The sequence below is a fragment of the Mus musculus genome, chromosome 10, assembly GCF_000001635.26.
Source record: "Mus musculus strain C57BL/6J chromosome 10, GRCm38.p6 C57BL/6J".
NCBI classification, from domain to species: Eukaryota; Metazoa; Chordata; class Mammalia; order Rodentia; family Muridae; genus Mus; species Mus musculus.
Genome location: NC_000076.6, coordinates 12,425,190 through 12,447,512, shown reverse-complemented (window position 1 = coordinate 12,447,512; position 22,323 = coordinate 12,425,190). Strand labels below are relative to the sequence as shown.

The following is a 22,323-nucleotide window of genomic DNA, read 5'->3' as shown; positions in this document are numbered from 1 at the left end:
GGATTAAAAACAACACACATACTCTCCAGTGAGTCTTAGAGTGCTTTTGCTAACTCAGTGACCGCAACTGAAAACTCACATCACTGGTTGGCTTAATCTCCTGCTGCTACTGCCTCCTTCTTCTTCCCCAGATTCTCCCTGAATCCTCCTGGGTAACTCTTAAGTATCCCACCCCATCCTCAGTCATTGATTGGTCCCTGGTATCTTTATTGAGCAATCAAGAACCACCTGGGAACAGGACCTTAGCATTAGACTCCCTACAGTTTATGGTTAATGATAATTAGAAAAAAAAAAGAAAAGAAAGAAGAAAGAAAGAAAGAGAGAGAGAGAGAGAGAGAGAGAGAGAGAAAGAAAGGAAGGAAGGAAGAAAGAGAGAGAGAGAGAGAGAAAAGTAAGAGGGACTAAAACTTTTATTAGCCTTTATTCTAAATAGTATTATTTTGTAATTTGGACATTATAAAGTGATAGATGCTTTCAACTTTTATTTCGGTTATTCAAGTAAGTGCCTCATTAGCTATTGATTACTGAACAATGTCTTGGCATGCTCAAGAGTGGGACCTGTAGTTATATCTTTCCCACTTAGTGATCAAGTGTCATTAGATGGGTGTCTTGATCCCTTTTAGTACGTCTAGCCAAAAGTAATATTACCACTATTTCCTGGTACACTGAGCTGTACACCAGAGGGTGAGAGATGAGACCAACAATTGTACCATTGGGAGGAAATCAAGGTAATAGATTACAAATTGTCAAAAATAGCAGTGGTCAAGTAAATGATTACCATCTCCATGTGTCTCCAAACTCATTGCCATGGTGACAGCATGTCGTTTAGTTTTATTTGTTCATAAAATATAAGTAGCTTGATGCTGCCAAGCCTACTTCTAGATGAGTCTGTGCAAATAAATCTGTGTATTTGGAGGAGAGTGTGGATAATAATTTTTGAATAGAAAGATATCAGAAGACAAAAATGGGTACAAGAAAGGAGTAGTAGTATGAGGGTCTATTAATAGCTCAGTGGTCCATCTCATGCTACGCAATGTCCTTGCTCCTATCCCCAAAATCAAGAAAAAAATTTTCCCCAAGTAAAGGTATGTGATCATTGTTCTTATAACCTAAGTCAATTGAGTTTCTTCTAAAAGCATTCAACATCGTGTATTTTGGGGATAACTGTTATTGTTTGATTTAAATGTCAAGCCTAGAATCCAAAGGCATGATTTTCTTACAAATGTTAACAAGAATGTTCAAGAAAGAGCTGTGGGTTTTGTACAGAGCATGAGCTTACTGAAGAACCAGGAGTTGAGGATGCTGAAGTGTGTCTGAGCCTTGCAAGCCATGTAGAGAGACGGGAAGAAGCCCTGAATAAATAAACCTTACATAAAGTTTTGTCTATGGTCCTTTGTCTAGAACTTCAGGAATCTTCACCATTATCAGGAAAAGATATTTCCAAAGCGGAGAACTTGCCATTTCTAAACTGATTAGGAAAGGAAAGAATTACTGAAAAATCAGTGTTCCAAAATTAGGAAAAGATTTTCTTACTAATCATCTGTGATTCGGGGTTTTTCATACGCTCCCAAAAGACTTGGGGCTTTAAAAGTAACAGTTACATCATAGTGCTGAATGGACTCTAAAATGAATGCAAATTCAAGCTCAAGATTTGCATTTTCTGCAAAACAGCATTAAGTGCTCACATTTGGGCAAGAAAGCAGAGGCCCTTGCATTGCAAGTTTCTACTAGTCTATATAACTCATGATGGATGTCACTTCAGGACATAATTAAATAAGAAATCTCTTGGGCTAAATCTTTAATCTAAATCTTTACTTAAATATTGAGGCCCTGGAAATGTCCTGAGGTTCAGTTTTGTTTCTTATCTTGAGATCTTGAGCAACTCCGATTCCACCTTTGATTTCCCCAGTGTTGTGGGAACATCTCTTCATTATTATTTTCTTTGTTAAAATTAATATTCAAAACAAACTGCTCGTTAGCCTCAGTAACAGGAGGCATCCATCTGAAAAGCATTTTGCAGTGGCTGATATTAGAGTCTTTGTCCTACTTGTGCCTATTACTTGTGACTTACTGAGAATGACTTTGGAGTGGTTTCTGACATTCCATGGGCCGTCCTGCAAATGGCCAGGGGCTTGCTGGCATCAGCAGAAGCACACTCAGGAAGCATCTTTTGGAGAGCCCCTTGGATCTCCTCTGGTTTGTTTTTTTTTTTTTTTTTTTTTTTTTTCAAGCTTGTCTCTTAGTTGTTTCTTTCCATTTTTTTTGTTAATTATTTATATTTCAAATGCTAGATTGCTCTTCCCAATTCCCCCTCCTCGAGCTGTCCATCTCATCCTTCCTCCCCCCATGCTTCTATGAGAGTGCTCCCCCACCCATCCACTCCTGCCTCACCACCCTAGCATTCCCCTACACTGGGGCATCTAGCCTCCACAGGACCAAGGGCCTCTCCTCCCATTGATACTAGAAAAGGAACTCCTCTGTTACATGTGTGACTGGAGCCATGGGTCCCTCCATGTGTACTCTTTGGTTGGTGGTTTAGTCCCTGGGAGCTCTGGGGGAAGGAGGTCTGGTTGGTTGATATTGTTGTTCTTCCTATGGGGTTGCAATCCCTTTCCGTTCTTTCAGACCTTCCCCTAACTCCTCCATTGGGGTCCCTGTGCTCAGTCTGATGGTTGGCTGTGAGCCAACCTCCTCTGTATTGGTCAGGTTCTGGCAGATCCTCTCAATTAAAAACTTGTTGTGACCCATTCTTCACATCCTCTGCATACCACCTCTTGTATACGCTTCTAAGAATAAGAACGCAGTGCTTGGTGTCACTTTTTCTCCATGCACAATACACTTTTTCTTTATGAGTAGTCTCACCTTCGCAGTGGCATAGAAGCTTAGCTTTCAGCCTAGATGTGGGAACGTTGGGCAGAACTGATGCTCTTAAAAATGTGCACCTCTCTATAAGGATCATTTCACATGCACATAGATGCACAATAAGCATCATGGTAAGAATTCGGGGCCAATGTTTTGGGGGAGATGATAGCCTTTTTCAAATAATATAACAAGTGGAGCTCTATAAACAAATCTAAATGAACAAATGATAACAATAATTAATTTTATCTCAGATGAATTTCCTTCCCCTTCTTGTGCTTATATAATTAAAACTGTATTTCATGATAATTACTGTGTCGATATCACTCAGGATGCTTCAGTTTGGAACTTCACTGTTGACACTGTTAGATAAGGGGAGAATGACGTTTTATCTGCTGTTTATGTTTTGGATATTATTTGAAAATGGTTTGGGGGAACATCTTAAATATTTAATATTTAATGCTTCTTCTTAGCATTACATGACGAACATTTAAATAGTATGTTTTTTGGACTGTTACAATTCAACAATGCCTCCCAAATGTGTCAGTTTTTATGATAAAAGGAATATTTTTTAATGAGGTGTGTCTCCATGCAGAAAAAGTAATGTCCTTTCCTACATTAGCTTCTTCATTGGGAATCTTATATTAATTATTTTTTTTCAACTTTTTGTTAGATATTTTCTTTATTTACATTTCAAATGCTATCCCAAAAGTCCCCTATTACCCCACTACCACCCTGCTCTCCTACCCACCCACTCCCACTTCTTGGCCCTGGCATTCCCCTATTCTGGGGCATATAAAGTTTGTAAGACCAAGGGGCCTCTCTTCCCAATGATGGCCGACTAGGCCATCTTCTTATACATATGCAGCTAGAGACATGAGCTCTGGGGGTACTGGTTAGTTCAAATTGTTGTTCCACCTAAATGCAGACCCCTTTAGCTCCTTGGGTACTTTCTCTAGCTCCTCCATTAGGGACCCTGTGATCCATCCAATAGATGACTGTGAGCATCTACTTCTGTATTTTCCAGGCACTGGCATAGCCTCACATGAGACAGCTATATCAGGGTCCTTTCAGCAAAATCTTGCTGGCATGTGCAATAGTGTCTGTGTTTGGAGACTGATTATGGGATGGATCCCCAGGTGGGTTAGTCTCTGGATGGTCCATCCTTTCGTCTTAGCTCCAAACTTTGTCTCTGTAACTCCTTCCATGGGTATTTTGTTCCCTATTCTAAGGAGGCATGAAGTATCCAGGTACATTTACACAATGGAGTACTACTCAGCTATTAAAAATAATGAATTTATGAAATTCTTGGGCAAATGGATGTATCTGGAGGATATCATCCTTAGTGAGGTAACCCAATCACAAAAGAAGTCACTTGATATGCACTCACTGATAAGTGGATATTAGCCCAGAAACTTAGAATACCCAAGATACAATTTGCAAACCACAAGAAAATCAAGAAGAATGAAGACCAACGTGAGAATCTTCTATTAATTATAATCCTCAAAATGTTACCCATAGTAGATCAAAGATAAATATCCTGGGAAGAGGAGTTTTAATGTTGTTGACTTAAGAATATTAGAAAACAAAGCACTGTTTGCCTTGTTTATGCATGGAAAAGCCAAAGAAAGGCAAAGATACAAACATTTTTATGTCTTAAAATTGAAAGAAAAAAATGTTTCATTACAGAAAATAACTTATTAAGTTCCTAAAATGAAAAGCTAAACCTCCTTATTTATTTTTGGTATTTATAATACAAAGGAGGTATGAATATAAACATACCTAAAATAAGATGAAATGTTCGTGCATAGGATATTGAATTTGTGAGTGAACAAAGAAGTTAATAAATCAATTGTAAAATGTGAAGCTATCCTTTATATACTATATGCTCTAGCAAATTATAAGGGAACCTTTGTTTTGCCTCATGCTTTTTCTAGGGAATGCCTTAGACTATAAAATTAACCAATGTACATTTCTTTATAGTATTTAAAACAGTAATTTTCTATTAGCTGACCAGATTTAATGTAATAATCTATAACATAAGATTATTCTTTTATTTTTAAAGATTCCTTTATGTTAATAAGATTATTCTTTTATTATTTATTTTTATTTATATGAGTACACTGAAGCTATCTTCAGACACACACCAGAAGAGTGCACTGGATCCTGCTACTGATAGTTGTGAGCCACCATGTGGGTTCTGGGAATTGAACTCAGGACCTCTGGAAGAGCAGTCAGTGCTCTTAACCATTGAGCCATCTCTTCAGCCCCATATAAGATCATTCTAGGACATGTGGTTCTGTTTACAGATGGCAGATTAAGACACCTGATCTGGATAATATCCCTCCTTGGTTTTGTTTTTTTTGTTTGTTTGTTTTTTTTTGTTTTGTTTTGTTTTGTTTTGTTAGTTTTTGTGGGGTTTTTTTTTTTTTTTTTTTGGTTTTGTTTGGTTTTTGGTTTTAAGTTGACATAGTTTAATCTACCTCACCGAAGATAACGCTTTAAGTAAGATAATGTTTTGAGTAGGTAGATGGTAACATCTCGTTCTTCTTCTTTGTAGGTCTCTTTAAGGAGGTGGCAGGGCCAACAGAGATGTGTGACCAGCGGCAGCTTGGCCTGCTACTTCACGATGCCATCCAGATCCCTAGGCAGCTGGGGGAAGTAGCAGCCTTTGGGGGCAGTAACATTGAGCCCAGTGTCCGCAGCTGCTTCCAGCAGGTAGGCATGGGCATTATGGGTATGTATGGTGTGTTGAGAAAGGGACTTAATGTTTCCAAGAAGGGAGTCAGTTGTGCTAGCATCAAACAGTGGAGGTTTCAGGTATCAGCCCTCTAAGCTGATGATTTCTTTCTTAAGTTACATTTGACTCAAGGCATAGTAAAACCTTGGTAGATATACATCTTTTTCAGGGACTATACATTGAAGTGCAGTGTTGGAATTGCAACATGCTGGCTCTGTACTCATGTCTGTGACCTGTCCCCTTGTGCTCAGCTTCTCGTAATACTCACTTCACTCCTTGATTCCTGCTTCCATGCCCTCGGACATGCACTCTTCTGTTTAGAATGTTCTTCCTTTGTGTGCACACACTCTCTTCTCCCACTCGTTCTGTTCTGTCTTTATGTGCTGGCTTAGCTCTTGTGTCTGCTCAAGCCCTATCAGGTGAAGATCCTCTGCCCTGTCATGCTCACTACAGTGTGACATCATACTGAGATATGTAATTAATTGGTTTGTATTGCTTCTTCCTTGTCCACCTAAGCTTCCTGGAGACAAAGCTATGCCTTCACACGTCTCTCCAGTCTTAGTCTGCTCAAGCTGCTATAGCAGAATCTATGAACTGGTGGGTTATGAACAACTGATGTTTATTCCTTAGTTGGAGAGGCTGAGAGCCTGAAGATTAAGGTTCCAGCAGGTTTGACATGTGCTGAAGAAAGCTTTCTGACAGCGTTTTCTTGGCCTGCCCAATGCACTTCAGAAGAACAATCTGATGGTTGCTCATCCCTTCATAATACGTTGAACCTCATATTGACTTTGATACGTTTTCTTATTGAAGGAATAAAAATGCTTTAGTGTTCTCTGTGGAGAATATCCTTTAAAATATGAAAGCATTACAAAAACAGCCATCTTTTCTCAAATGCACATACACACAAAGTCATGTACAAATTTTTGCACTGATCTGAGCTGCTAATTTTCACCTGGGCAAAAGCCACAGTTTCTTTTTTAAATGCTTACGGTGCAGAAGAACATTTATAAATGCTACTGATGTCATCCATATGCATAAAGTTAGAAGCCTACAGATATTTTTCCAAAGCAGAGCCAATGATTTATCACTGTTGAGCGAAAGAAATGCTCACACGGTATCTTTGAGGAGAATCAATGTCACGGGTTATTACATTTTATAATGGCCCTTTTTCTTATTTTAGAAATAAAAAAATGCTAAATGATTTTTTTTCTAAATATGATTTATAGTCATATGTGTCAGTGCTCAGAATGACCTCAACCCCTGCGGGAAGAGGCAGTTGGCGGAATTTACCTCTGCTCTCACCCACAATCATTCAGCATTAGGATTCAAGGAAGACTTGAGTTGCCTCACAAAGTCTGTCTTGATGAGCTTAGAGAACCTATCTGGTGGATCCGGGCTGGTCTGCCTCCAGTGTGATGCTCTGATAGAACAGAGGCGGGGCGTAGCAATGACTCCTTTTGGGAAACATTTGTAAAGCTCGTGTAGAGTCTTCCACTTTGTCTGGAAGGTGAGGAGTCCTCGTCTCGTACGTTTACCATCTTAGATAAACTTGTGCTACAGAATTAAAGGCTGGGTTACCTGGAATCGTGTGGGTTTTCATTTTGCTTCCTTTTTCTTTCTTTTTGATTTGAGCACAGAGGGACTAGGTAGACGGCCCAGTTAAAGGGAGTTTCCGTAGAAGCCTGAGGACTTGGGATTTATCTCCATGACCCGCTTAAGTCACGTGTAGTAGCGCATGGCCTGTCCTTGTAATCCCAGCATCAATGTAGCAGAGACAGGCAGATCCTTGGGCTCAATCAATGAAAGGCTGTCCACGGGCCTCCTCATGTATGTGACCTGCATGCAAGTGTACCTGCATAGATGAACATTTAAAAACCCACAAATAAAAAAGAAAATCTGAGCACTAAGGAATTGCCCCCCCCAACCATATGGCAATGGCTGCTTCCCTACCCCTTCCTGCATTCTTCTAATTTTAGCTTCTAGAATTTTCTTACCTTAAAGAACCTATTGTCTTGGCTGGCCTGGAGTCACTTGACTTTTCTCTCGTGCCAATTTGCAGCAGCAGCACTTGCTGCAGCTTCAATGAAGAGCTGTTCTTCACTTTCTGTCTCTTCCCCCAGAATAACAACAAGCCAGAAATCAGTGTGAAGGAGTTTATAGACTGGATGCATTTGGAACCCCAGTCCATGGTGTGGTTGCCGGTTCTGCATCGGGTCGCAGCTGCTGAGACTGCAAAACATCAGGCCAAATGCAACATCTGCAAAGAATGCCCGATTGTTGGGTTCAGGTGAGAAGCACTAAGAGAAATCAGAACTCAATGGTCTCTGCTCTCCTCATATGGCCATCCCTTCCCATTTATTCCTGCTTGGTGGTTTGTCTTTGGAGTACATTTATGCTCCACAGCGTCCTTCTTTCCAATGTACCATTCCTCCTCATGATCTATACACAAACTTATTTTGATTCTTGTAGTTATTTGTAATACTTTAGTCCAGAATCAGAAAGTTTTATAAATATCCTTTCACTGAGGCCATAGGAATACCTGCGCAGGATAATTGCATTGTAGATTAGGTACATATAGTCTTGATCAAATTTGTTGGCTGTTCTAAGTTGTTTGGGATCAAAGTTAGTAAGACAAAAGCAATATGTAAAATATGAGCAAGAAGTTATCAGAAAACTGTTTCGTGTGCTAAGTTTGTTGTGATCAATTCTACATTTCACCTGCTCATTAATTCTGTTGATTGTCTATTCTCTCTCTCTCTCCATCTCCTACCTTTTTCTTAATGAGCATGTATGTATATACTCCTGGATATGTGTACATGTGCATGGAGACCAGAGATTGAGGTCAAGTATCTTTATCTTTCTCAATGACTCTCCAGCTTATTCTTCATCCAGAGCTCTCTCTGAATCTTGAGTTTGACGTCAGCTAGGCTGAGTGGCATGCCCTGGGCATCGTCCTGTCTCTGCTTCCCCAGTATTCAGATCATCTCGGGTTGCTGGTGCATGCCACTAGACTCAGCATCTTTATGCCAACTCTGAAGAATCTGAACTCAGATCTTCATAGTTGGCTAAGCCAGTCCTGCCACACTCAGTCCATCTTTTTTTCTCATCGTGTCAAGGACACTGACTTAAAGCCTTAGAGGAGACTGTGTAGGACTCTTACCTTGGTCTTCACAGGATGGTGTGTTTGTTCACGTTGGTTCCTTCATTACCTCTTGAAAAAGTATGCCACATTCTTTTCCTGGGGTTTATGATTTCTCAGAAATAGTTATTACATAGCTATTAGTATATGCTTTAAACATTATTGCTGATCACATTATTAGTTATGGTCAGCCAAAAATGATAATACACTGACCTTATGAGTAATATTGAACTTTTCTGTAAAAGTGGAGACATGAGGAATGTACGTGTGTAAGATTTATTTTTATTTATGCGTCTGTATGTGTATGCGCATGTATGTGCCTGTGTGTGCACCCATAGAAGAGGGTGTTGGTTCCCTCGGAGCTAGAGTTTCAGATGGTTGCTAGCCTCTGTATGGGTTCTGGGAATCAAATCTGCATCACCTGGAAGTACAGTGAATGTTCTTAATTGCTGAGCCACCTCTCCAGTCCTTCAAATTGAGCTTTAGTGAAATCTTAGATCTCTAAGGTGTTTACCGAGCTGAGAATTGTTTCATTTCAAATTCCACACAGCTGGTCACAGTAGCATGAATAACAGGCAGGCCTCATCTCCTTTCATGTGAACAAAATGCTAAGAGATATGCCAAGGCTGGGGCTGCATGCTCATCTTGACTCTCGGTTTTGCCTGCCTTCATAATCTCTGTTATCCCCAACCCATGACTTGAATTTTCACGCTGATCTCCACTGGCAAATTGGCTCCTCTGGATGTCATTTCTGCCTTTTGAAGAGAGGGAAAAGCCATGCCCTTCTTCCCATTCAATTGGTCCCTTAAAATCCCAAGGGAAAGCCTTGCCCAAGACTTCACCCTGTATTGTCCTGCTTACCACCATCAGCAAGCAAGACTGAGAAACAGCAGTTTTAGCAAAGCACATGGCTAAAACATAGTGACAGTGCAAGAGTTTCTCCCTGGTGAAGAAAAGGGAAGGGTTGCACTAAAGAAGATTTCACAAAGGACAGACAATGCCAGCCATATTTGTCAACCTATGAGAAAAGGTTAAAAGATATAAGTGATCTATCAAGCCAGGAGCATAACAAAGCTGGTATAAATAGATTGTCTTCAGATAACTTGCATTTTTGCATGTCATTTTAAAAGTCCTTCATCACTTGATAGTGTATATTAACCTCACATAACCTTTACAGTGTCTTTCTAGTTTGACTTTGCTAGTCTTGGCATTTAAAATGTCCCTCTACAGATACAGCTGTAATGTATGTTTCTATCTATACAGCTGTAATGTATGTTTCTATCTATACAGCTGTAATGTATGTTTCTATCTATACAGCTGTAATGTATGTTTCTTAGTTCCCCCAGTTGTCTTAACTGAGTGGGCTATTTGGGGAGCATTTTCCTTTCAGACTCCATAGAAGTTTAAGACTTAAGAGTGTTGTTTCTGCAAATAGACATCAGTGCACAGGGTTACTTTCTACGAGAGGCTTAAAACATTATTTCTTTCAAGACTGTGTAATGATCAAGGTTTCTCTCTCTCTCTTCCTAATAACGATTTTAAACAAAACCTAAAAATGCTCAAGGTAGAAACGAGTGTTCTTATGAAGGAATCTTATATTCATTTCTTATGAGTGGTCTTGTTGATATTTTAAAATAATGTGTGATGCTCACTGTCATAACTTTTCTCTATCATTTCCTCTCCACACTCAGATCTCATGCAGACTCTTCTGACATTGATTCTAGACTTCACATCATGGGTAAACATGTGCAAGCATGTTTTCAGACTCTTAGATGCATTTACACATGTTTATCATCTTTCATGGTATGCCTGCATCTAATTCTCAGTAATAAAGAAAAAAATTAATTAAAAAGTTTACAAAACCTAACTTAGGAACAAGGCTTCTACCTTCCTTCATAATCTGAGATCCTTTTTAACAAATACTTAAATTCCTCTCCCCTTGTTAGAGAGATAAACTTCTTTTTTTTCCCCCCTAGAGCAAGAACAAGCAGAAGTCTTATTAAGACAGACAAGACACAAAATGTACATAAATCTAAAATCTAATGTAATGTGACTAAATTATAAACGCATATACCTTCCTCTAACTCCAACTTTATAGAAGCAAAAGTCTTACACTTAATAAAAATATACAGAATGTATAAAAGCTTACTCCAGATTGGTTTCTTTCTGAATAGGGTCTTTTCATATGGAAACCTCACATTATGTCATTTATCCTTGGTAGTCTACATGTGATTACAGCCATCGCTTTTAAATTGACACTGAGAAACATCATCTTGCATTTGTAGCAGATGCGCTCTTGGTTTCCTAAGTGCAAAGCTTGTTGCTAAGGCACAGGGTTGGGTTCAGTGGCAGGAGTGATGCCTGTTCTTTTCTCCACCACAGATACAGGAGCCTAAAGCATTTTAATTATGATGTCTGCCAGAGTTGCTTCTTTTCTGGAAGAACAGCAAAGGGCCACAAGTTACATTACCCGATGGTAGAATACTGCATACCGGTGAGTATCTTTTGAATCTACTGAGCAGTTATATCACTGGTTTCTTAATCTTATTTTTATTTCCTTATTTGTTTGGCTGATTGGTTGGCTGGTTGTTTGTTTTGGATTTTTTGAGAAGGGTTTCTCTGTGTATTCTTTGCTGTCCCAGAACTCTTTTTATAGACCAGGCTGGCCATGAACTCACAGATCTACCTGCCTCTGGCTGCCAAGTGCTGGGATTAAAGGCATGTGCCACTACCTCCTGGCTAGTAATGACACTTTTATCTAATACATTTTTACTTAACTATTTTTTAAACCTTCAAAAATTTATGGTTGTAAATTTTGTTGTTTTCTTTCCTTTTAAATATAAGTGTTTCTTATGTTGAATTAAGAAAAATTCTACATTATACCAAATGTAATTTGTTAACTTACCAAATATGTGTTTTCATTTTAAACTTAACTTTTTTGGAAGCATATTAAGAACTCATACTGATTTAGCTATGATGAAAATGAAACCACTTGCTGAAAACAACCATGTTTCTCTTAAATTTTTAAAGGATGTTTTTTGAAAAAAAGAGTTATAGGTGATCAAAAATGAAAAATAGAGAAATTAAAAATTCATCCATACATTTAGTTTCTGAACAAACTACCTTCTAATATTTAAGCATGTTCTAATTTTATAAAACATATGTATAGTTTTACTTGATTTTTTTTTTAAAGACATTGTATGTCACTCATGTAGCATGGGATGGCCTGGTGCTCACTATGTGTATTAGGCTGGTCTTGGACTTACTGAGGTCCATCTATGTCTGCTTTCTGAGTGCCAGGATTGAAGACATGCACTACCATGCTTGCTAATAAAAGAATTTTCTTCAATCTGGAGTTTGTCTGCCCCCCCACCCCCACCCCCATTTTTCCTTAGACAATAGCTTCCTGGAACAAAGTATTAAGTGAATGAATTGCTATAGCTGGCCTAACCATCTTTTAGATTTAAGTCTTTAGTTTCCTATAAACAGCATTTAAGAGCATTACTGAGAAGGTAACATTTTATATGTGTTATATAAATTACATTTCCTTTGGGCAAATGACCAGAAGTAGGTGAGCTAGGTCAATGACTATGAGTAGCTCTGTGGCCAAAATACTTAATGTCAAGTTGTTTTCCAAAAGAGGTCCCTGCCACCATATCATACAGTCACATTTGCTAATGTGTTCATTTTGCCATAGCCCCCTCACACTGGACACAGTTATGGTTCCTTTCATCTAAAGTTGCTTTGTCCTAAGATTATCCTCATTTTCTGTCAATAGCCATTCCTTAGTTTTGTTCCAGATTGTGGCAAAATTTATTTATAGAGTTGTATATTTTCTTTGGTTTAGAGAATTAAGTAACTTTTTAGCCCATAAATCTATACAAAGGCAGCAGTACTTGTAAAATATGCACATATAATTCTCCTATTCTTGCTGTCTTATTTTAAGTCAATAGAGATTCTTTCATGTGGAGAGGAAATTTCTAGAAAATGTTGCTGAATTATAATGGATGAAATAATCTTGATGCCCAACATTAACTAGGAAAATATTGCTCCCAATGAAGCTGGGGAAATATCTATTACAGTTATTAATTTATTTACTAACCCAGTTAATATTGAATTCTTACTGTATGTCTTACATGATTATCAAAGCTAGCTGCTAGTTGAAGTGGTAGGACAGTTTATTCAGTAGAATCCACATGTATGTGTGAGGAGTATGTCTGTACACATAGTGGAGTGCTCAGAAGTATTTGAGCATGTGAGAAGGGGATACTGGCTTGGCAGTGAGAAGGACAGGGACAGAGCTAAGCAGAAGACAAAAGAAAAGTGACAAAAGTGTGATGCTGGAGACCAGCTGTGTCTCCAGTTAGAGAAGTTAGGATAAATCTCCATAAAAACTGGAAGGCATTGCCTTCTTACCTAATAATCTCCTTTCAGAGAAATGGCTTTCGAGGTCCTCAAGGACAAGGCTCCTGAGTTCTAAGCGATCATCTGCCCATTTCAGGACCACACCAAGGTTTCCGACTCCTCATTCCTTTTTGATAAGTCCTCTTGGAGTGGTCAGGGCTCATTTCAGTGTGACATTACACAGACAGGAAATGTTTTGAGCAGCATAGTTTCTACAAGGTATCTACTTGTTCTATGCTGTTATGTGCAGCTGGAGGTCATAAGAAGTATGCAGCCTTGAGCTATCAGAAATCAAGGTGATGCCTGTTCAAGTCTTTTAAAAGAGGATGGGATGGGGTGGATGGAACAATAACTGAGAATGTGTTATTTTTGTAGGTCAGAAATTCGACAGAATAGAAGGCTATGAACCTTAGTTAGATCCAAGAGAGAATCTGTCTTTAGAGTCAACTCTAATGGTTTGTCGGTTGTCTAGGAAAGACAAGATTACTGATGTCCCCACTGCTGTCTATATAGGAAGAGGAAATATGTGATACTGAGCAAGGCAACAGAGAAATGAGATGACTACGGGTCTAGTGGCTGTATTTGAAAAGCAGGATGAGGAGATGGGAGAAACCATCTTAGATAAGAGCAATCAGGTCCAGTTTGAGAAGCTAACATTTGGATTGAATATGAAGGTGGAGAGATTCAGCAACCATGTACAGAATGGGGTAGAGTAACAAGGCATTGAGACGGAAGAAGCAGCAGTCTCAGAAAGAACTCTGATAGCAGGCAAGAGGCTGACAAGAAGATATAGAACAGAAGTGGAACCTGTCCTTCAAACAAGACACAGGGCAGGCTGAAGTGCCTAGAGAAAAATGAAAAGGTAGGGTCCCCTGTTCAAAAGATACTATGAATTTCCAAGTGACAATAAAGGATCATTAAACTGAGCTGGGGATGTTCTGAGCATGGTAGCTCTGCGACTAGCTAGGCCTTCTGTCTAATGACAAAGACAGTGGGAGAACAAAGGGCCTGATGAAATAGTGTCAGGTTGTACAATGCTCTTCAGATCCTTATAATAGATTTGGATTGGGAAGCAGTATAATGTTAATATTTACATGATAATAGCTAGACATTTAGGGAGCTGATTATAAAGATCTGGTATTAAATGGGAAAATCAAGATAAGTGGATAAGGGTAGAGGAATGACGTAGAATTACTGTTTTTATTCTCACTAAATACAATAATTTTAAATAAATTCTTAACATTTCTAAGCAAGTTGAAAGCAAGGCATGTTTAATGATCATTGATCAACGGAAGCCTGTTTGCAACCAGTAACACATGTATGAAGTTTCCTTTCCTACTACTAATGTTGAATTTAAAAAGAAAACAAAGCTCCAAGTCAGCAGTTTTCAACCTGTAGATCACGACCCCTCAGGTCGAATGATCCTTTAATAGGAATGCCAAGACCATCAGAAAACACAGATATTTGTATTACCATTAATAGCTAACAAAATTATAGTTATGAAGTAGCAATGAAAATAATGTTAACCACAACAAGAGAAACCTTATTAAAGGGTTGTACCATTAGAAAGGTTGAGAACCACCGCTTTAAGCCTTCCCAAAATCTTTCTTCTGTGTGGTTATTTCCAAGTGGCTTTCATTTCTGAGGTTCCATCTTGCTTTTTAATTTCCTGGATGGTATCATCCTTTCGGTGCGGGAGGGGATCATTTCACCTTTCCTGATCTTATGTGGCAATCCTATCTGGGTTAGTTTCTACATTTAACCTACAACTTCTAGTCCATTTTTATCTGATTTGTGTTGGGAATCAGCCCCAGACGTACATGCATGCTAGGCAAACAACTCACCACAGAGCATGCTAGACAATCAATCTACTACAGAGCTTAACTTATAACCTTTCCTAACTTCTGGAGATATGTCTGTAAACTGAGTCTTAGAGGCATAGTCTTGCTTTAAATGGTATGATGTGACTTAATTACGTTCCAGTGTTTTTCACCTAAATCCTTTAGACCTTTTCCATTCTACTCTCTTCGTTATAAACAAGCTGTATGTATGGCCCATTCATCTTTACCTTGACATCTACCTTAAAAAATGGGCTTAAACAGTGCTCAGGTTTGTTTTTCTTTTTTTCAGTGAAGTGATATTTGTGCATTAAATGGTTGTGGCCTTTCCATAAGCACCATGTTATTTGCAGTTCTCCCAACCTGTCTTCATTTCAGGTTAAGAAAATGGCCCATTCATATCACTGGCTTCTCTCTTTCTCCTCCAAGGTCACATCTTACCCTTCTTTCAATGTGTTTATTGTTAAAAAGTATACTTTGTCAGCCTTATAATGAGGCTCCAGACTCCCCAAATATTCCACCAACCTATCAGCTTATTGCCTATGACTGTGTTTGTGTTTAGATGTAGGGAAACTAATGAGGTCTAAATTAGCTCTCATGATTCATGAAGGTATTTTATTATACTACTAATAAAATATTCACATGAGGAAATGGAGTGGAATTTTTGTTTTTACGAAACTGCCTTTAACTCTTACTACCCATTACTATTCTATAATCCAAATGTGTACCTTTATAATTCCTTCAGTTCAACAAAAGTTTATGTTCAAGTGATAGCGTGACTTGGATTCTAGTTAGTGTGTGTCCCCTTTCTCTCTCTATTCATTTGCATCTTACCTTTCCCCCAAAATAACTCGACTGATTCTTGTAGAGGAATCTTTAGAGGTTCCTCTAGGCTTTAGACCTCTAGTAAGGACAGTGCATCATTATAGAAGCATGCAGTAAACAAACTACTTACATCATTAGCCAGAGAGCAGAGAAGAGAAGCAGAGACAGTATCCCACAATCCCCTTAAAGATCACCATACCAGTGACTTGACCATCCAATAGGCTTCACCTTCCAAAAGCTTCTGCCAAGTTCCATAAGGACACACTGGAGATTGCCTTTGATATATGGACCTTCAAGGAACGCTCAGTATCCAAAGTTAGCCCTATAAGCTGCTGTAATAATACAGATAGGTGATGTGTAATGAACAGACTCTTACTTGGCTGTTTCTAAAAGTGAGGAAGTCTAAGTTGGAAGGGACCTCATGGGGCCAGAAATCTCTTGCATCATTACATGGTAGAAAATAGAAGGGCAAGACAGCTCCTGTGTGAAAGAGAGGGGAAGGATCTGAACACATTCTCTATCGGGAATCTTCACTGCTAAAAAGTAGCTCTTGTGATCAAATCCATCCTTAATGGTATCTATGATGTAATTCACTCTTAAGGATTCTACTTTTAAACACTGTTGCCTTCAGATAAAATTCCCAGCACATCTAAAAAATAAAATCATTTGTCTCTGTAATGAAAATTCAGTCTCCTTTAAATAATTGCTGCTGTAAATAACCAAAATTTAATTTGAATTAGAAAAATCATTCATGTAATTAGAGAATTTGAAAGTTCTTTTTTTAAAAAAAGTTATTTTACTATTTCATCCATACAACATTTTTGTTAGACTGGGTTTTGATTTTGGTATTGGCATTACTGGGGACCAATCTCACGGTCTCACACGTGCTAGGAAACCACTTTTCTTCTGAGCTCCATCCCAGATCTTTTAAAAGGCATTTTTATTTTGAGATAGGGTTTCAAAATTGCATAGCTTGACCTTGAACTTGCTGTCTGCCAACCTCAGCCTTCTGAGAATCTAGAACTACAGGGCTGCCCTACCAGACCCAACATACACTCTTAACTATAGCTACAGTGCTATCTATGGAGACTCAGGAACTCACTCTTGTTACAACTGACAGTTTGGATGGCTTTCTATTTTTGAACCTCTCTCCAGATTTGAGAATCACCATTCTACCCTCTCCACTCTCAGCTTAACTCCTCACTTATTTACATTCTTTGTATAAATGAGACCATGCAATATTTTTCTTTGTATATCTGAATCATTTCACTCAGGTCCATCTGTGTTGTCAAAAATGGGAAGAATTCCTTCTTTTATAAGGCTGAATATAAATTATAAGCCCTTCCCCATGTTCTCTCTCTCTCTCTCTCTCTCTCTCTCTCTCTCTCTCTCTCTCTCTCTGTGTGTGTGTGTGTGTGTGTGTGTGTGTGTGTGTGTGTTGATTTTCCTAATCCATGTATTGTGGAATATTTAACTAGTACCTCTTTGAGACCATGTTGTCATTGTCCTTGGGTGTGTGTCTAGAAGTAGAATTTCTAGATCACCTTGTATTGATCCTTTAACTTCTTTAAAGGACTTCAGACCATTTTCCATGGTGGCTGAATCAGTAATAGTATATCTTTAGATTTCAGGCTGGTGGTATACACATAGTTTATAAGAGTGTGTGCAATTTCTAACTATGAGCGAGCGCTAAATAGGGTTACAGTCTAAGGAGAGTGGGAAAGGCTTATAATCTCTGCTAGGGTCAGGCTGAATCACCAAGAGAAAAGTCAGGTGCTATCTTGACACAAGCGCACAGCTGAGGCAATCACCAAAGAGTTGTTAGCTCTGGCTCTCCAGCGCTTAGGAGCTGTAGACTTAGACAATGATAATTTTAGTTAAAGGCCAAAGCAGTAAGAAATCCCCAAGTAGTTATGGTATTGTGATTGTCATGGGCTTTCCTCGTGCTGAAGAAACCCTATTGCAGATGAAAGGGCTAGAGATGAAAGTACTGGGGTGACAAAGACTTGTATCCACCACCCCCAAGGCCTCCCCCAAAAGGAGAGGGAGACTTCAAAGAGTCCAGTTAACAGTTTTTTCCCTAGTTATTTTTTATAGACTGAAAAATGTTTTGAGTTTTAGCAAGGCTTAAGGTGTAGTTACATCCCAACATTTAACTAAAATTGAATGTAGAGGGTTTCAGAAGTAAGAGGACATTTAAGAAAATGACAAGTTATAGCTGTGTGATATTGTATCTTTAGAAAGGCTTCAATAGTACATTGGCTACAGATGGTGAGGCTGAGGGGAATAATGTAAGGGAAGGAAAAGAAATATCTCTTCTTCCTATTTTTAAGATCAGAGCTGAAGAGAGATTATCAAATGCACACAAGTTCATTTAGTGCCAAGTTTCCCTGACCTCTGAGGCTTCCATGAGGAAATGCAGACCCAGGAAAATGGGAAGCCTATTTAGTTCAGTGCTAAGGATTTCATAAAGAATAGACAGAGAATTCTAAGTGAACAAAGATGTTCTTATATAGGGTATAGCTTATGATCCTAGAGAAATAAAAAGCCTGCATGTGAAGACTCTGCTCCATGTCCTGTATCTTCAAAACCCATCAAGACATTTGCTGCTGCCATAACAGAACACTTGAAAACGAGATGTTTACAAACTACAGCTGGTTCGTTGTCACATAGTTTTGGAGTCTGAGAAATCTAAGATTAAATTCTGCCTCTGGTCATAACAATTGTGTTAGGTTATTGCATGCTGAAGGACACTCAAGATAACACAAAAGAGATGGAGGGGAAAAGAGAAAGAGCTACACACATCCTTTTCATCAGGCACTCTTCTGCCATATCCTTAATCCACTGATGATATCAGAACCCATATTACCCAATCATGTCATAACATCCTATCCACAATTTGTGGGACACTTTCAACACTCAGCAACAAGATGGTGATTCCTACCTCTCCAAGAGAGGCCTCATGAGTTTCTTTGGTGGAGAAGATCAGAGAGTGACCATCCTGGTTCTGCTGGTTTTTTTTTTCAAATGCCTTGTTTGAGGCAACATGTACTGAGCTCCATGGAATAGAAACCCCATTTTCTGTTGTCATCAGCACTGGGATTCATTTATGGAAAAAGATATGAACATGTTATAGGGGAATCTTTGGAAGCAAGTAGAGGGTACAACAGTGAAGCAGGAAAAGTAGACAGAGGCTGTGTGCATGTGCTGAGAGACAGTGGCCCCCGCTAAGTTAGGGGAAAGGAAAAACCCAGAGGCTGTGGTATTGCTACATACAGAGTTCAGAATATGAAGGGTTGGCTAGGGTGTTTGAGAGATGTGTTTTCTAGAGATGAGATTTACAAAAACTTGTTACCTAGAAGGGCAGAAGTATTGGCTATGTCCAGATTCTCACTGTTGGTCTTGAGTCACAGTAAATCTTGATCAGTTGAGGGTCATTGGACAGAGCTAGATTGTACTGGTGGTTACTCTGGGATCCACTAAGAAGAACTGGGATGGGGCTGGGGAGTGAGTACCTCTGTGAAGACACTAAATTACTGTCACTTAAAACAGATTGGTAGTGTAATTTTTAAGCAAGTACATGGCTGTATCTTCATTACTTAGAAAATACTTTGTTTAATCAAAACTGTGTAGCTAAAAACCGTATGTATTTAATACAATGTGTTACTTCTCACAAACAGAAACAACAACAAACACTCATACCTAGCTGTGAAGTGCTGTGTGGTATAAACCCAACACAGGAAACTGAGACAAATCTTTTTACAGAAGTGACAGCACGGCTAAGGTTTCCCGATACCTACAGTTTGTTTATGTGAAAAGTCCAATAGTAGCAGTGTATTTCAGAATCCCATCAATAGCTTCATCAGGTTCTGCAGTCAACTTAGCAAAAGTATGGAGACTTCCAGGGTACTATAGTTAAAAAAAAAAAAGTTATTTTTAGAACAGCTCTTAGCATATTTGTTATGCAAAATATAGTGTGGAAGACAAGAGGTATGGGCAGGTAAAAAGGATTTACTGAGAACAGAAGCAGAGACGATGTACTGATATATTGTGCAGGGGCTGCAGATAAGTTCTTGCAGAGTGTAGAACAGCTGGGGACAGCACATATTTGATCTTATCTCCTGGGCTAGTTTACAGCATACGTTGTCTTCCTTGGGGCTGGGCTTTTGGGTAGAGGACGTGGTGATCTCTTAAGATTGGGCTCCAAATATTTACCTCGTTGAAATCACATTCCAAGTCATCATAGCCCAGTTGTTAAAGTATAGGAAATATCCTATTGCTCTTGGCCTTTGGCTATATAATATTCTTAATGCTCTGAATTTGTAGGTGGATAATTATCTGTGGTTTTAGGATCCAATAGAATCAAAATATTATATTAAAAAACATTTTTTAATTAAGTTAAATGTGCCTTTTTGAATTGTATTGGCAAAAAGTGAGAAAAAAATCAAATAAAAGAGAAAAAAGGGACCAACTGGCACCAGTGGCTTTGTCTCCTCCCTTTTGCCAGCATCCTTGTGTTCTGAAGGCTGTGAGTATCAACTGGAAGAAAGTGCTGACTCTGTCCTGGTGCCGTCGGCACGGTTTGTGTTGGCAGGCCTGCTTCTTCAGATGTGCATTGGGATATTGGCCAATATGCTAAAACTGCAGCCTCGTTGCCATTTCTCTGACTTCAGCATCCCGAAGTGGTGATTTTCGGCTCTTATCTCCCTGATGTTGGTTCCCCAGCAAGTCTGGTACATTTAGATGAGCCATTAGCTCTTAAGAGGAGGCTGCAACAAGCTCTGCTTTACATCGGTGGCTTATTACCATCCTTGTTCACGGTGATTCTGTCAATGTTACTTAATTTTTAGCTTTCTGGGCCCTCCCTCATTAAGATTCAGAAGGCTTTGAGTTTCTCTTACTGATTCCACCAAGCTGTAGAATCCAGACATGTCTTAATTTTACTTTGTTGAAATCAGTGAAAACCCAGGGTTAGTTTTGCCATTAAAAAAGAAAAAAATCCTGGAGTGTCTTCAAGTCTTAGGATAATGAAATGCACATTTAGAAGTGTGCATGTGTCCCTCAGCTCTGTCCTCAGTAAACCTGCTAGTGAGTGTGCTTCCTTCGATTTAATAATTGCAGCGTTTGTGCGTGGTTCACATGGCAGCATTTTCTTATTCACCCCATGTATCACATGACTACGCATCTTTATATTACCTTGATTTACATCATCACACTTCTGTATCTCCCTATGTACAACTTATTAATATTTGAATTTAATAGTTGAAAATCTAATGCTGGACATGTTTGTTATGGACATCGATGTTACTGTCACTTGAGTTATGACTGAGAAAATTACTGGGAGGTAGAAAAAAAAACAAACATGGTTGTAGTTTTGCTTATTTTCAGTTCTTTTTGTTATTCAGCTTAAATTAATCTGGAATTAGCAGTTGGGTTTTGTCCTTGGACTTTTTTGGCATCATTGTGAGCAGACTCTTTCTCCATGGTGCCTTGTGGCTCTCTGGCATTAGGAGCTGTTGGTTCTTCAGCTGAAGTAGAGGAGTAATTTATTCAACAAGTCAATTGCCAATAAATTACATGGAGGTCCGTATTTCTGAATCCTAGACTCTTCTGCGCCTTGGCCTTGCATTTTCATTTGTCACATTAAATGAGAAGGAAGTAACTGTCAGTCATCCATCAATGCATTTCAAGTGTAAGATTGTGCAGGGAGTCAACAGTTAAGCTAAGGATGTGCAGTTTAAAACATGGACCAGGAACATGGGGATTCATGGACATGCATTAATATAGAGATATTCAATTGAAGCCAAAGATAATCTCAAAGTCTACATCACCTGAAGTAGACTATTTTTACTCTCAATTAAGGAGTAATTAGAGAGGACTTTAAAATATTCTTGATAGGGGCTAGAGTGAAGATTTAGTGGTTAAGAGCACTGGCTGGTTTTATAGAGGACTTAAGTTTGATTCTCAGCTCCAAAGTGGCTTTTAACTGTAACTTCAATTCTAGGGGATATCATACCCTCTTCTGCCCTATACAAGTAGTTTATATGTATGGCACACAGACATACATGCAAGCAAAACATACTATCAAATATATATAAAGATTATATATATTTTTTATTTTTATTTTAATACGCGCACACACACACACACTGCAGGCTTTTATTATTGTTATTGTCATTGGTAAAATAGGGCCTGGAAATGCAGTTACTTGGTTTCAATACCTTAGGAGTTTTGTAGAGGCTTACATGATTAGGTTGGATCTGTGGTAGCCTTTATAATTGGGTAATGCCTTTCAATATTGTATTCATTCATTCGTGATGATGGAAAGCCAGTGGAGAACTAGCTGTTCTCATTACCTAAATAAGCTTTGATCCTGTCGTTGCTGCTTCACTTCAGGGGAATGGGGTGTTTCTTGAGGATCCCCACACCCAGTATTTTCACAGTGCCGCACTATCACTAGCTTTGAAAGAAAAAGAGAAGGAAAGGAGGGCAGCTCTCTGTTGTGAGTTCTTACAGGC

General features: G+C 38.8%; 1 protein-coding gene across 17 annotated transcripts in view; it reads left to right on the top strand.

The window, feature by feature from the left end:
- The window catches only part of Utrn (utrophin), a 487,702-nt gene that overhangs the window by 422,376 nt on the left and 43,003 nt on the right, over positions 1-22,323 (top strand). For all 17 annotated transcript variants that reach the window (XM_006512710.4, XM_011243167.3, XM_030245066.1 and 14 more), the window contains 3 exons: positions 5,420-5,577; positions 7,720-7,886; positions 11,121-11,232. In XM_006512710.4, the coding sequence (XP_006512773.1) occupies positions 5,420-5,577; positions 7,720-7,886; positions 11,121-11,232 (437 nt within the window). The remainder of the gene's footprint in view (positions 1-5,419; positions 5,578-7,719; positions 7,887-11,120; positions 11,233-22,323) is intronic.